The 15,405-nt window shown below is 45.8% G+C and overlaps 1 protein-coding gene across 1 annotated transcript in view; it reads left to right on the top strand.

The window, feature by feature from the left end:
* LOC306917335 (tensin-1-like) overlaps window positions 1-15,405 on the top strand; it is a 96,936-nt gene that overhangs the window by 18,706 nt on the left and 62,825 nt on the right. Inside the window, exons 8-13 of the mRNA XM_079495510.1 lie at window positions 2,483-2,595; window positions 3,213-3,273; window positions 3,408-3,483; window positions 5,635-5,764; window positions 6,824-6,895; window positions 8,935-9,042. Coding sequence (XP_079351636.1) covers window positions 2,483-2,595; window positions 3,213-3,273; window positions 3,408-3,483; window positions 5,635-5,764; window positions 6,824-6,895; window positions 8,935-9,042 — 560 coding nt within the window. The remainder of the gene's footprint in view (window positions 1-2,482; window positions 2,596-3,212; window positions 3,274-3,407; window positions 3,484-5,634; window positions 5,765-6,823; window positions 6,896-8,934; window positions 9,043-15,405) is intronic.

The following is a 15,405-nucleotide window of genomic DNA, read 5'->3' as shown; positions in this document are numbered from 1 at the left end:
ACGTTAACATGTCATGGGTGTGATTTATTTTAGCTCTATGATCAGCTTGATCACTGCAAGAGGCTAGTGTGTGCGTTGTGTGCATGTCTGTGTGCCCGTTGAGAGCTAATCTCCCAAACCGCTGGACCAGTCGGCACCCAATCTGGGAACCCATCGGCAAGACAAAGGGAAAAACAGCACCCTCTTTTTTTTTCCTGACGTGAGTCAATGGTCTGTCTCGAGAGACTAGTAGTCGGCACCAAACATTTAAGCACGCTGCCAGAAGAGCACAGAAGTATCTTGTCAGTAGTATCGGGGCGGCTGTGGCTCAGAAGGTAGAGCAGGTCGTCCAATGATCCCTGGGTCGGCGGTTCGAATCCCGGCTCCTCCTGTCCACATGTCGAAGTGTCCTTGGGCAAGACACTGAACCCTACATTGCCTCCAATGAGTCGGTCGGTGTGAGCTCGCCACCATTGGTGTGTGAATGTGGGAAGTGAGGACGCTGGCGTCGACTGTTCGCCGCTTCACCTCCCAATGTATGAATGAATGAACCATTGTAAAGCGCTTTGAGCACTTGGAAAAGCGCTATAAAAATGCAATTCATTCATTATTATCTTGAAGTGTTTCATTTAAATGTTATAATGCGAGTCAACGGAGCTCTTGATCAGACTGAAATTATAACGTCATATAGATATGTCATCGACTTACAGGCTGGTCACACAAAGTCCGAGATCCACATGAGCCACACTGTTTCTGCAGTATGTGGATCCCCGAGAGTCACGCGAAGCGCCCGCACGCATGCACGCACGCACGCCACGCACGCACGCACGCACGCACGCGGCCCTTTCTTCGCAGCCTCTTCTTCAACCCAGCTGTGTTCCCATGGCTTTGCGTGGCTGCATGGGTCTAATTGAATTCCAGTTCAGGACAAACCATCTGTCCACTGACAGCAGGGCCAGGGGGGCCGGGGGGGGGGGGGGGGGGGGGGATACACAGGCCGACCCCGTAGTCAAGGTCTACACTTAGTATCATCATCGTGATCATCATTAACAACCAGAGCACACTAACTCAACAGGCCCCCCGACTGGTCCTTTTACCGTACTGTTATGCTGTAACAGTACAGGCGTACTCTTGACATGCCTGCAACAGTTAACACATTAATTGCCCTGGGGTATTATAAGGACCATTTAATCAGAGCGCCCAACGATTTATAGCGACGGAGCACATTTAGCGACGCACCAGGCGCTATCCCGGATGTAGCTGAAGTAGCTAGATGTAGCCAAAACACTCCCGAGGCGATCGACAACAACGGGAGGTATGATTAATTCTAACGCGACTATCGACGGGACCGTGATGGGCCGTCTAACACATAATCTTTGGTCAGAATTGGACGTATTGATTTAGATCAAGAGTTATTCACGTTTTAAGATTTTCGATCTGATCGGCTAAAATGGGGGGGAACATTTTTGATGATGTCCCAACCGGAAATAACATTGAATGTTGCGCAACAGACGCTCCCAGCCTGTGGAGAGATGCGATCGGTTTTGATATCAATAAATCTCTGTCCTTTTATTAATCTCAGTCCTGGGTGACGAGCGTTACTAATTGATAGGACGGAGAACTCCGTTCTTGCCGTTCTGGGTGTTAAGCAAACTGGAAGCTGATGTGCATTCAAAGTAGGCCGTTATTATATTGAATTGAAATGTCCACCTGGTCTCTATACTGCCTCCCCCTGGCGGGCCGGGGCGCCTGATGGAGGGGAAAGGAACTGGTTGGAACAACGTGTTCCTTCCACGCGCTGCATCCACCCGGGGAAACGCCAACCCTGTCGGGGGAAAAGAAGCGGCTTGGACTCCTCATGCATTGAATGAAGCATGAGGTCAGTCCGTTGCTCTCCCCAGGTTGGCAGAGGAAGTGTAGCGCCCAGGGTTAATTGACACTGGGTTAAAAAAGTGGATTGCAAAATCGTGGGATAAGGATTTAATGAAAAAAGAAATGTCTCAGAATTTCAATCAATTATACTATAGTACAGAGAAGTAGCTTATTCCATGTTGGCCTTTGGACATTGTTATCATAAAAGGGGACTGCATGTCCACTTTCTTACCTTTTATGTTTTGTAAATCGCCACTGAGTCAGAAACCTTGTATCTTTATTTCATTGTATTACCCCATTTCTGATGTGTACAAGCTCAGTCACGATGCGACCCATATTGAGATCTGTTATTGTCATGTCATTGTAATTTCCCCCAAACATTTTGAAAGTTTCTTTCATTATTTAAGTGTTTTAAGTGTGTGTGTGTGTGTGTGTGTGTGTGTGTGTGTGTGTGTGTGTGTGTGTGTGTGTGTGTGTGTGTGTGTGTGTGTGTGTGTGTGTGTGTGTGTGTGTGTGTGTGTGTGTGTGTGTGTGTGTGCAGATACGTGCAAACGTGCAAACATTTTGAAAGTTTCTTTCATTATTTAAGTGTTTAAGTGTAACTCTTGTGTGTGTGTGTGTGTGTGTGCAGATACGTGCGCTACTTCAACGGCCTGCTGTCTGGACAGATAAAGATCAACAACAAGCCTCTCTTCCTGCACCACGTCATCATGCACGGCATCCCTAACTTTGAGTCCAAAGGAGGTGAGGAGCACTCTGTGCCGCGCTACGAGCTTGTAGATCTGCTATTTTTCAATAGCTAAAGTATAACATAATGCTTATAACACCAAAAGGGGTTCCCGTCCAGAATGGGTTAAATTAAACGATTGATTGATTGATTGATTGATTGATTGATTGATTGATTAGTTAATTGTCTATTGTTGAGAAATGGCCTGCTTTCAGGGCTTAAAGTTCTCAGTCTTGAGGACTTCATATGGGCCATTTATGAGATCAGTGCGGATCTGCAAAATAAGGGGGTGGGGGGTGTATGTAGCCATGGCCACGGTGTGAATGACATGAAGTCATCAAAATGCAGCATATCCTGGGCCACATGGCTCAGCGGTCCAGGCACCTTGGCTGGCAACCCAGTCTGGCAGTGTGCCGCGGGTTCGACTCCCGATCCCGACGGTCTTTACTGCATGTCTTCCCCCATCTCTCTCCTGTCAGCCTACTGTCTGTCCCTCCATAAAATATATAAAATAAAGGCGAAAGCCACAAAAAAAAAGAAATGCAGCACATCATTGCTAGTAGAAAGCAGCTTTCTTTGACTTTTACAAATGTCTGTTTCTGTGCCTGTGTTTTTTTCATTTTTTTTTTTGCAGGCTGCCGTCCGTTTCTTAAGATCTACCAGGCAATGCAGCCGGTCTACACGTCAGGAATATAGTATGGACGACGTCTGTTTCAAATTAATTGTGATGCTGTGCACACTTTAGTGTGCACAGCATCACATACCGTGTTGATGGAATACATACCGTGTGCAAACAAATTGTGAACATTGTGGTCTTTCTGTCCCCCAGCAACGTGCAAGGAGACAGCCATACCAGCATCTGCATCACCATCGAACCGGGTCTGCTGCTCAAGGGGGACATCTTGGTGAGTCGAACCTTTGGCGTGTACTGTATGCATGTTCAGTGTTGTACCCGAACGATAGTTCACGAACGCGTTCTCATTTGGGCTGAACGTGAACTGAACGTACTGTATTTCTGCCTGATGAACGTCATTGTGAACGTGTTCATTTCTGGCGTGTGTGAACCTCACTTTTTCTCGTTCAACTTCGTTCAAGAGTGAGGGGGGGGGGGGGGGGGGGTTACAGACGTTCGTGTCCTGCATGCACCTAGTCACAGTGCCAGTGTCGTTAAGCAGCAGGAGCCTAGGATCCCACTGGCAGCAGCTGTCCGTTTATCATTAGCACAACCACCAACGTCCAACACATATACAATGAATTACTCACCTAATGCTGCCTGCAGGTTCCATGTTTAATTCCAGCTGGTGAATAGATATCATGGGGGGGCGCTATCACAGGGGGGCAAAATTGGTGAAAAACGTACATATTATTTTATATTTCATGAAGGTACTGAAAGACCCACCCACCTCAGACATCAGCAACATTATGAAAATTACAAAAATATAATGTTTAGTGTTAAGTACACTTTTGAGGTATTTGTGATTTACTTGAGTATTTCTAATTTCCATTGCTTTTACTTCTACTCCACTACATCTCGGAGGCAAATATACTTTTATTCCACTACATGTATTTGAAAACTTTAGATACTAGTTACTTTGTACAGTAGATTTTGATTATTATTACAAAACATACATTAACCACTTCAGCCCTACATACATTTCAGCCATTTGAAAATAGCCGATCTACAACCTCACAATGTGTCGCGATACTGCCATTGCAGTATTTTACTCAAGTAAAACATTTGAGTACTTTTTTCCACCACTGGTTATATATTCCCAAGCCAAGCCCAAGTCGTCCTCAAAGCGATACAGCCGTGATTGGCTGAGACGCGAGGCATGCAGGATCGCGGAGGGAGGGAGGGACTCTCTTTGGTTCGTGCCGATGCCATATCCTATTCCATCCACCGCGGCGGCCTGCCAACTGGGACGACGACGACGCTGCGCGCTTGTCAATGTGCAAGGCCGTTGGACCGCTCGACGCAGAGCTCTCAGTCTGTACTGATGATGGCTGGCTCGGGGGTCGTGTGAGCCTCATGAGCCTCGACGCAGCGCTGGCGGCTCGGGGTCGTGTGAGCCTCATGAGCCTCGACGCAGCGCTGGCGGCGCGCCTGCCTTGTTGTCAAGCCATTCAAAAAGCCATGCGTTTACTTTTTTTTTTGTTGCACGCGAGACGTTGAGTGAAGCGGGTGAACTCGGGAGTTGAACCTTTATTATCCTCAGGGGTTTGAGACTGATTGTCCTCAGTGATATTGATTTTGGTATTATTATTTTTTATTTTTTATTTTTTCTGTGTATCATTGCTTGAAATTCATCTACCATGTTCTCTGAATGACGCATCGATCAATTGATCAACCAACCACCCAATCACTTGATTGAACACTTGGGGCCCTATTTTTGCCATGCCGATCTCCATCGACACGTTGTGAGCTTGTAGCTTGGCTATTTGAACTATTCAAAAGATGTCTTTCAAAACAGTAAAAATCACACCCGTGTGAAGTAAGTGGTGCAACTGTGTGTGTGTGTGTGTGTGTGTGTGTGTGTGTGTGTGTGTGTGTGTGTGTGTGTGTGTGTGTGTGGGGGGGGGGGGGGGGGGGGGGGGGGAGATAGTTCCAGAGCCACAGGAACGCACCCAAGGTGCCGGGCCGGTTCCATCGTGCCACCCCGTGTCTGAAACGGTTGAGAAATGACAGAGTTACCGTGTGGTACTGTACCCTCTACTGTACTGTACTGTCACTACTTTACTGGCACACCTGAAATCATCATATATACAGTTAATATGTGCGTGTGTGTTTGTGTGTGTGTTAGGTTGCACACAGGTGGTGAAAAACAACCATGCTATTTTCGTGCTCAGACCCAGCCAGCCATCCAGCCATGCACACATAGTGCTCAGACCCAGCCAGCCACACACATAGCTCCGTAAGGGAGTGGTTGCACCACTCAAAAAGGCAAAGACGTTTAGGGTTTAAGGGGTATAGCACTGGCGAAAATATAGGGCCCTTTTACTTTCTTCTTTGTTCATTACATGTTGTTCATTCTCTCTCGCTCGCTCTCTCTCCCCAGTTGAAGTGTTACCACAAGAGGTTCAGGAGCCCCAACAGAGACGTGGTGTTCCGTGTGCAGTTCCACACGTGTGCCATCCACGACCTGGGAGTGGTGTTCGGAAAGAGCGAGCTGGACGAGACTTTCAGAGGTACTGTAGCTCACTATAGTACTACAACACACACAGCTGCTGAATGTGATCTGGTGTGTGTGTGTGTGTGTGTGTGTGTGTGTGTGTGTGTGTGTGTGTGTGTGTGTGTGTGTGTGTGTGTGTGTGTGTGTGTGTGTGTGTGTGTGTGTGTGTGTGTGTGTGTGTGTGTGTGTGTGTGTGTGTGTGTGTGTGTGTGTGTGTGTGTGTGTGTGAAGCGTTAGTTGTGATTAACCTTGATGGAACACAATTCCTGGTCATATTTTATACATTGTGCAAGTGTGCAAACTAAGGACAGGACAATCTGTCATGCCCTACATGTGGCTGAATGGTTCCCCCTACTGGTGGAAGATGGTACAGTTATTGTGTACCATCTGCACTGCCGTTTTCTCAGCAGTGATGATTTGGTTGACTAAGACTGAAAGACTAAGGTTTTTCAGACTAAATAAGACTAATAGGACTAAAGAGGACTAAGACAAAAGTAACATTGCATTAAGATTGAGACTAAAAGACTAAGACTTTTCAGAAGACTAAATAGGACTAAGACTAAGTGGTGCGTTACTCAAAAGTGTTAGGGCACTATTTTCGTCCATGCTAAACCCCTTATCCCTAAACTAGGTTGCCTTTTTTTTTTTTTTTTTTTACTATTTTGAAAAACATTTTCGAATTGTTAAAATAGCAAATCTACAAGCTCGCAACGTGTCGATGTAGATTGGCTATTAACGTATTAACTATTCAAAAATGTTTTTCGAAATAGTAAAAAAGGCAGTAGAAAACGTATCCAATATGTTCACGTCTCCACTATACACTTATAGATGGATGTATAGATGGATGTATAGATTAGATAGACAGACAGACAGACAGACAGACAGACAGACAGACAGACAGACAGACAGACAGACAGACAGACAGACAGACAGACAGATAGATAGATAGATAGATGTAGAATCTTGTAGATAGATAGAGATATATACAGTACAGTAGAGAGACACAGATACAGATCATTGTATTTGTGTGTTATCTTTTGTACAGATGACAGATTTCCGTGTTATCTTTGTACAGATGAGAGATTTCCAGAGTATGGTAAAGTGGAGTTCGTCTTCTCCTTTGGACCAGAGAAGATCAAAGGTAAAGGTAATCAATGAGTCGAATTTCAGGGCTATACATTAAGCCTTTTTGATGCCTGCAGCCCACTGAGCCTGTGCATTAAACTAGGCATGTAACGACAAGATCGATTAAAATCGATTTGAACTGGTGATTAAATCCCGATTTGAATCGTGATGTGAACAGCAGAGGGCACCTAAAAGAAAAAAGAAGAAATGATAGGATTTCTGTAAGAGAATCGATAAAAAAAAATCACACCCGTGTGAACTGAGTGGTGCAACTCCCCCCCTTAGACCCCCTCTCTCTCTCTCTCTCGCTCTCATTAGCAGGCAACAGTGCAGCACTATTTCTCTCTCTCTGTTTCTGGCACGACAGCGCCCCTACTGGTACTCATGAGTCACACATGAGTCACACACAAACATAGGTTAACACGAGTCACATAGGTGTCACACGGACACGGACATTGCTGTTCCTTGGAGTGGTTGCACCACTCAAAAATTGCTACTGTATTGAAAAGAGCATAAGAGAAGAAAATTAAAGGAGAAAGAAAATACTGGATTTGTGTAAGAGATACAATATAATACATTTTTCATTTCTCTGGAACATTATGTTGTGTTTAAAAAAACGTTTAGTTGAGTGAATCGTTACATGCCTAGCACTAACCCCTTAAGACCTGAAGCCGATTCTAACAAATGCATTCTGAATCAGTGGTTCTCAAACTTTGTCAAGCCCAAGGACCCTCAAAATGATATACAGTCGGCCACGGACCCAGATCTGAAAATGCTTTCTGCCCCCAGAATTTCACACTTTCAAGATTTTTCATTTTTTTTCAAATATAGCAATAGTGAGCTTGTATATCTGTTTGGGTGGGTTTGAGAACCACTGTTCTATTAAACCCACTGTTCTAAATACTAACTGAGTTTTCTGAAAAACATATGTTGCTTGTATATAATATACTGTATAGCTTTCCCTGTTTGTTTGAATAGCACCCATAACCCTAAATCTAACCCTAACTCTAACCCTAAGCTCAGTCTTAACTGGCCCGTAATAAATCCCCTAACCGGGCATGCAAGTCAGTTTCATGATGTCTTTCGATTCAGCGGCAGTAATGTCATTTCCGTGTTTCCTAATCGCAGCGGAGAATACATGCAGTCGGCTCCAGGCGAGCCTGCTGGCTCGATTGTAACCTACGTAACCTAAGTAACCTACTGGTGATTATATCGGTTGATATCATTCGAGAAGCGGGTGGTTTGAATGGGTTCATCTTGGACTGGTCGGATCAGAAGGCTAAAATGAACCCGGCGTCCCTGAGCATGTCGTAAAGTGGAACATTTGGCAAAATATCCAATCTACTGTACAAGCTCACAACAGGTTGCGTTGTGACCCGCTGTGACCTTGTAGTGTTAGATCATCTATTTCCGTCAAATACATTTGGTGTATTAAACGAGGGGGAAAAAAAGAGGGGCCTAGTATAGAGGGGGACCATGGTCAATGAGATTGATTGATTGATTGATTGAATGAATACTTTATTAGTCAGAAATGTGAACAGCACAGGGTACAACAAAAACATCCTAGGGACTTATAGTCCTATAACAACGGTTAATAAAAAGTTTGAAAAGGTTTTAAATATAGTTAATTTTCATGTGAGTCACGTGAATGGGCTCTATGCACACAGAATAACTTCCTACTTCCGGGCTGCTTCCCTACTTCCTTCACAGGTGTTCCCAATGATACTAATTAAGGCTCTGTTCCATTTAGTGTGCAGTGCATGGTTCTCAAACATTTTTATTTAATTACGGGCCCATTTGGTTCCATATTTGTACACTCTCAGAGTTTCACACCTGTACATTTGGAACCCACTCAAGGACAATTTGAGACCAACTGGTGTAGCAGAGTGCTTCCAGTGAGCCAAACATGCACCTCTGTTTGACCAGAATGGAACAGAGCCTTCATTAGTATCATCGGTAACACCTGTGAAGGAAGTAGGGAAGGGGCCCAAGTTCTTTCCAAAATGGCATGTATGCATTCATACACAATACACACTACTCACCATGCATTGTGTTCCTCAGGCCTGGGCCACCTGGAGAACGGGCCCAGCGTGTCAGTGGACTACAATACCCAAGACCCCCTCATCCGCTGGGACTCCTATGAGAACTTCAACCAGCCCACTCTAGAGGGTAAGACGCACACACAAACGAGAGCGCGCACACACGCACACACACACACACACACACACACACACGCTGGACGTGATGGATAGGTTGTCTCAGCTGCTAATAGAGACCTTCCTTCACACACACTCACGCTGTCTGTCACGTGTAGGCCTGGCCAGTGCTGTGGTCAGTCATTTTCTGACCTGATGTCAACCCATAATATTGTCACAGATTGACGAGAAGAACCTGGGCACATCGAACCGTGGGCCAACCCCAGAAGCTCTCAGAGTACAGTAGGGCTACCTTTGAGTATACTGTAGGGCCAAAAAACTAAAACGGAACAAAAACTGTAATCTGAAACAACACTGCATCTGAGGTTGGATTTGCTGGTGTGGACTGTGGAGGTGGATGCTCGTGTGGCGGGGTGCGATGACGGATCTACAGAATAAATGGAAGTGATGTACAGTACGTGCCAACGGTGTTGAAGAAATTTAGAGCGTTGTTGAGTTTCACTTTCTTGTTTTAGCGGAGAGAAAAAAAAGTAATTTACGGAGTTGTAGCAAACAATGATGAGCAAACAATCATGACCCTGTTCATGATTGGTGGTGGTGGTGAGAGGGGGGGGGGGGGGGGGGGGGGTGTCCATGCCTCTGCTTTTCATATCCCCTAGCTGGGGTCGCGTGGTGGGGTGGGGGGTATGTTTTATCCCTGCTTCTGGTCACACTGAATTAAATACAAATAAGAGAAAATAGCAATTCTAAAAGCTGAAAATATTGAATTATTGTGTTATTTGTCGTACAAGTTTCTAGGGCTTAACCCATTCTGGACGGGAACCCCTTTTGGTCTTTTAACTAAGCATTATGTTATACTTTATCTACAAGAGTTTGCAGGTCTGCTATTTTTGAAAAATCGTGAAAATGCGGCACAAATCTTTGGATATATATTCTTTCAGAAGACTTTTCGACATCAGGCCTAAAGAAAAAAGGCAACCCCCATTTTCTTTCTTTCTTTCTTTTCAAATGGAACCCTGCTTGTATCGACATGCTCCAGACAGCGTTACAAGATGGAGATTAGGGTTACGAAGTCACAGTGCAGATGAGAAGACGGATGCAAAACTAGCTTGTGCATTATTATTAATTCATTATTATTGAGACAACTGGAGGCCAAGCACTCCGGAAGAAAGTCTTCGGTGTTCATGTAGCTGTGAGCTATGATGGTCCATTTGATTATGGAGCCGTCATTTTTCACGTTGTTTTTTATTTGGGTCAATTTTTACAAGAATGAAATGAACACAGAGGTGGAAGGCAGAAGCACAACGCGAATGATGCCAGGGTTCAAAGCACCGCATGCAGCGCATTAACATGTTTTCGTTTTGCACTACTTGTCTTTGCTCCCCCCCCCCCCCCCCCCCCCCAACTCCCAATTCCTCTCAGCTGCTTGCTAGACGACAACCTAGTTCCCTCTCCAAACCCCCCCAACACACACACACACACACACACACACACACACACACATACATATTTACACACACACACACACACACACACACACACACACACACACACACACACACACACACACACACACACACACACACACACACCCCTCAGCTTGTCAATCAGTCCTTTAAATAGCGGCTGCAGAAATAGGTGGGCGTCAGTCGCCTGTGCTACTGGCTGCCCCCCCCTCCGCGCGCGGGGAGGGTTGCTGTAACTTGAAACAGTAGCATCCGTGCTGTAGTCCCCAGACCCCCCCCCCCCTAACCCCCCACCCCCTCACCCGGTCAATGCGACCGGACCCCCACCCCACCCCGCTCCACCTGACCCCAGCAGGCCCCTGCACCTCGGCCCTAGTCCCAACCCCACTGCTGCTTCCTGTGTGAGTGGTATAGCGGTCGGTTGGAGGGTTTGGAATTCGGAGCATGTCATGGTGTGGCACGTCCGTCCTCCACCCTCTGTAAAGCTGTCACTTTCAGAATCATGTACAGGTGTACGACAGTGGGTTTCAGCCGGGGTTCCAGGTGGTCCCCTGCAGCTAGATGAAGGAAAGTTGGTAACCAAATGGACCCTTGTAGATCTTTAACCTCTTGAGAGTATACAGTACTTTCGGGTCCATTTGGTTTTTACACAATTAGAGAATGTGAAATAATTGTTATACAAAGAATAAAATAAGGCTAAAGTGATTAAGCAGATTAACAGACTTAGTCATAAGGAAAAAAATCACACCTGTGTGAACTGAGTGGTGTAAGGTCTTATATAGACTGATCAGCTGTGGTCTGACATAATGTCTGACGTAATGAAATCACACCCGTGTGAACTGGGTGACCATAGCAACCATGCTAATTTTTTTGGTACGGACAGACAGACAGACAAACTAACAAAGCCAGTTGTAGGAGTGGTTTACACCACTCAAAAAGGCAAATTGCATTGATTCATTGATGTATACAAACAAAAATGATTATAAAAAACAGGCTTCTCTGCAGCTATTAATTGGACTCAATCTTAGCCCGTAGCACTTGCCGTAGCACTTGCCCTATAGCCTCGACGACCTTACAGGTGTGTGCAAAGTCTCAATTTATGTAACTTAGATAGCATTTTATATAGACATACGTAGCAGTCTATAGTGTATACTCATAGTTTCATTATAAAGATATTCTACTGTTATACAGATGTTAGGGTCTTAGCTTACGTATGATTCTTGATGACTATTTGTTATGCATTTGATGTATTACGTGTTGTTCTTGCTTACTGTAAATCGCTATGGATTAACTAATTTATTGCGGCTAGCTGTTAGCATAAACCCCAGTTCAAAGTGCAACCATACGTGTTCACCCCCCCCCCCACACACACACTCGCTACACACACTCAAGTATCATTGGAACAAGCACACACTGTTTACCTTTCGTCAGAAGCTTTTACATGGCGGGGAGCTTCGCGGTACAAAGTCACAAATTAAATCCGAAATTTGGATAGCAGAAGATCCACCAAGGACAGCTCTCCTGGAGTCCGACTTATGGAAGTTTGAAAAAGTGATTATATTTTCAATCCCATAGCTGGAGCGGTGGGGCGTTGCCATAGGAACCGGACCAATGTTAAACGATGCGGTGGGACTTAACCATTATATAGACGAGCGTATACATTGGGGTCCGTATATATACGGACCTGGGATATGACATCCCCTAGCGTCGGGGACCGGGGTACATACTGTATATATACGGACATGGGAAAGAAAGAATTGAGAACGTCTGCTAAATGCCTAAATTGGAAATTGGAAAAAGTAATACACGGAATAATCGCTAAGACGATAATTGATATAGGTTGCAGCCCTGCAGGCACGGTGAGGTCACAAAGCCTCATTGTGCTGGTGTCGTGCAGTACAGCACAGTACTGCAGCATAGGGGCGATGCAGCAGTGGCTCCACACACAGTGCAGGGCCAGTAATGGATGAGTGTCAGAGCAGTTTCACAGTGCCAGGATAACTGGCCTGGGCGACCTGCGGGGGGAAAATGGGATTTCACAGTCAGCGCAGCGCCGATAATCTTTATCTTTAGGTTTAAGTGAGCACAGGCACTTATACTGCATAAACAGAGAGAATCACCCCCCCACCCCCCTCCCCCCTCCCCCGGGGACCTGTTCAGTTGAGTCAGGACTTGGCAAACATTCTTGGTGCTGCAAGGACTTTTTTATGTGTGGGACCCTTTTACGACTTTGCAGAGGCTGTTTCAGTTTTTATGAACTGCAACAAGCCCCCCCCCCAGACCCCCCCTACCACCATCACCCCAGACCCCCCCCCCCCCCTCCAGAGAACCGTTGTACTAGTAATTGCTGTGTTGCTGAAAGGTCATTGTGAAACGCCTAGGATTGCAAGTTTGATCCTAATTGAATGGGCTGCGCCATGCGCCATTTTCATCGCTCAGCAGAAAGTCTTATTTGCCAGTTGAGTTGCTCTCTGATTGCTTTCTATAGTTCCAGGTTTCCACTGTGGTGCTGTACTTGGACGGTACGCGAGGATTCCCATGTTCAGATGAACTCCACGCTTGGAGCGTTGTCTGTTTATGCAGGGTTTTTATTTATTTTATCTACATTTTTATCCCACGATTTTGCAACCCATCTTTTGACCCAGTGTCAATTATCTAATGTAATCCTGGGCGCTACACTTCCTCTGCCAAACTGGGGGGGGGGGGGGGGGGGGGGGGGGCAACGGAATGGCCTCATGCTTCCTTCTATGCATGAGGAGTGCTTCTTTTCACCTGACGGGGGAGTTTCCGCGGCCGAACGTAGCGCGTGGAAGGAACACGTTATTTGGACCAGTTCCTTTCCCCTACATCAGGCGGGGTAGGCAGTTTAGAGACCAGGATTACTGCAGTACTTAGTTTAGACTAGTCATTGGTTAGACCAGTCATTAGTCCTACAACCTATCTCAAACCCTCACCCTCACCCTAACCTCCCACGGGGCAGCACACCTAAACATAACTTTAACACTCTCCCAACCCTTAACGCACCCTCGGCCCTCACCAACCTTAATCCAGCCGTTTTAACGCACCCCTCACCAACCTTAATCCAGCCGTTTTAACGCACCCCTCACCAACCTTAATCCGGTCGTTTTAACGCACCCCTCACCCCTAACGCACCCCTCACCAACCTTGTCTAACCAATGACTAGTCTAAACTAAGTATGCACCCCCATGTTTTTTGTGAGGGTACCTACCCTAGGGGACACGGGGAGAACATGCAAACTCCACACATGCAGGGTTTTTATTGAAACCACACAATCCGGGCCCAACATCCGTGCCCAAGATGACTTTTATTCACTGAGATACTGTATCAATACACAATGATTAGATCAGTGTGTTTTCATATCAAGGCCCATTATTTATTCTGCATTTGAGCCACAGACCACCATTTGATGAGATTTAGCCTCTCACACCCAAAACTAAAGAATATGTACACATGTCCATGCTGTAAGCTGTATTGATGTTGGTACTATTAGGAGAGATAACAGGCAAACGTTGATCAAGATAACAATTCTTCTACATTCTCTAATTGTGTAAATTGTAAATTAACTTAAGTAATGCAGATGTTTAACAATAATTTATCTCTTGAGTGTAAAATGAAACCTCATGGAGTCCATTTGGTTACCACTCTCAGTTAAATTAACATTGATTTTACAATATAAATTGGGGGTCACAGAGATATAAATGCCATTAAATGGGGGTCGGTAGACTAATATACATGTCAAACTGGGGGTCCTTGAAATTAAACGGGTTGAGAATCACTGCTAGAGCCGTAAAAATCTTCTCTCATGGGGGTCCCTGGCATATCTCTTCAAATGGGGGTCCGCGGGCTAATTAGTGTCAATTTGGGGGTCCTTGACATGAAAAAGGTTTGGGAACCACATGCCGTTCATCATTCTATAGTTTCCAAAATGAACACTGATGCACAGGCATAATAGAAATGCATGACGAAGCTAAGAAAGAATCTCTGGCGCGGACGTACTGGACATGCTGTATACAGTATTTATTTACACTGCAGCATCATTGTCCTTTCTGATCACTCAGTGGCACAGCCACTGTTTGAAGAATTCAATCTTGTTTATCTTGTCTGAGCACCAAAGGAACGTTCCATCCCCAAGTGTTGACGTTTGGATTCACGAAGACCGGGATATAGCTTTCAGTGACGCCACCCATTCCCCAATGGTCTGGCAACCATTGGGGAATCCTCCCGAAAAAGGTGCCAGTTGAAAGATGGGAGTGTTAAAGTGGTCTGTGTGCCATTAACAGGCCTATAGACATGTGAATGTATGTGCGCACACACACCACTGCAGAGAATGTGGCGAGAGGTGCCATTAGCCGACTTTGACGGTCAGATATTTGTGTCACCGCGGTGTGTATGGAAGTATGCAGTGTGTGTGTGTGTGTGTGTGTGTGTGTGTGTGTGTGTGTGTGTGTGTGTGTGTGTGTGTGTGTGTGTGTGTGTGTGTGTGTGTGTGTGTGTGTGTGTGTGTGTGTGTGTGTGTGTGTGTGTGTGTGTGTGTGTGTGTGTGTGTGTGTGTGTGTGTGTGTGTGTGTGTGTCAACACACAGGTGTCTACAGTATACATGTGTTGTTTGTAGGGGTGGGTGGCCTACGGTCCATGCATAATGGATTGCGCGTGTGTGGTTACATTTGTTTCTATGAACTGTAAATTCGTGTGTGTGTGTGTGCGTGCGTGCGCGAGCGCATGTGTACGCGTGTGTGTGGGCTCCTCTTTGCGCCACTAATAGCAGGGGCGATCCAACAGCTGTCGACCTGCAGGTTAAGGAAGTCAGGAGGCCAGTGCTTCAGCCTTTGTGCGTGCGTGCGTGTGTCCGTGCGCGCGTACTGTATGTGTGTGCATGTGCAGAGGCTGTT

The sequence above is a fragment of the Electrona antarctica genome (assembly GCF_951216825.1).
Source record: "Electrona antarctica genome assembly, chromosome: 24".
NCBI lineage: Eukaryota > Metazoa > Chordata > Actinopteri > Myctophiformes > Myctophidae > Electrona > Electrona antarctica.
This window is presented reverse-complemented; position numbering and strand designations above follow the sequence as displayed.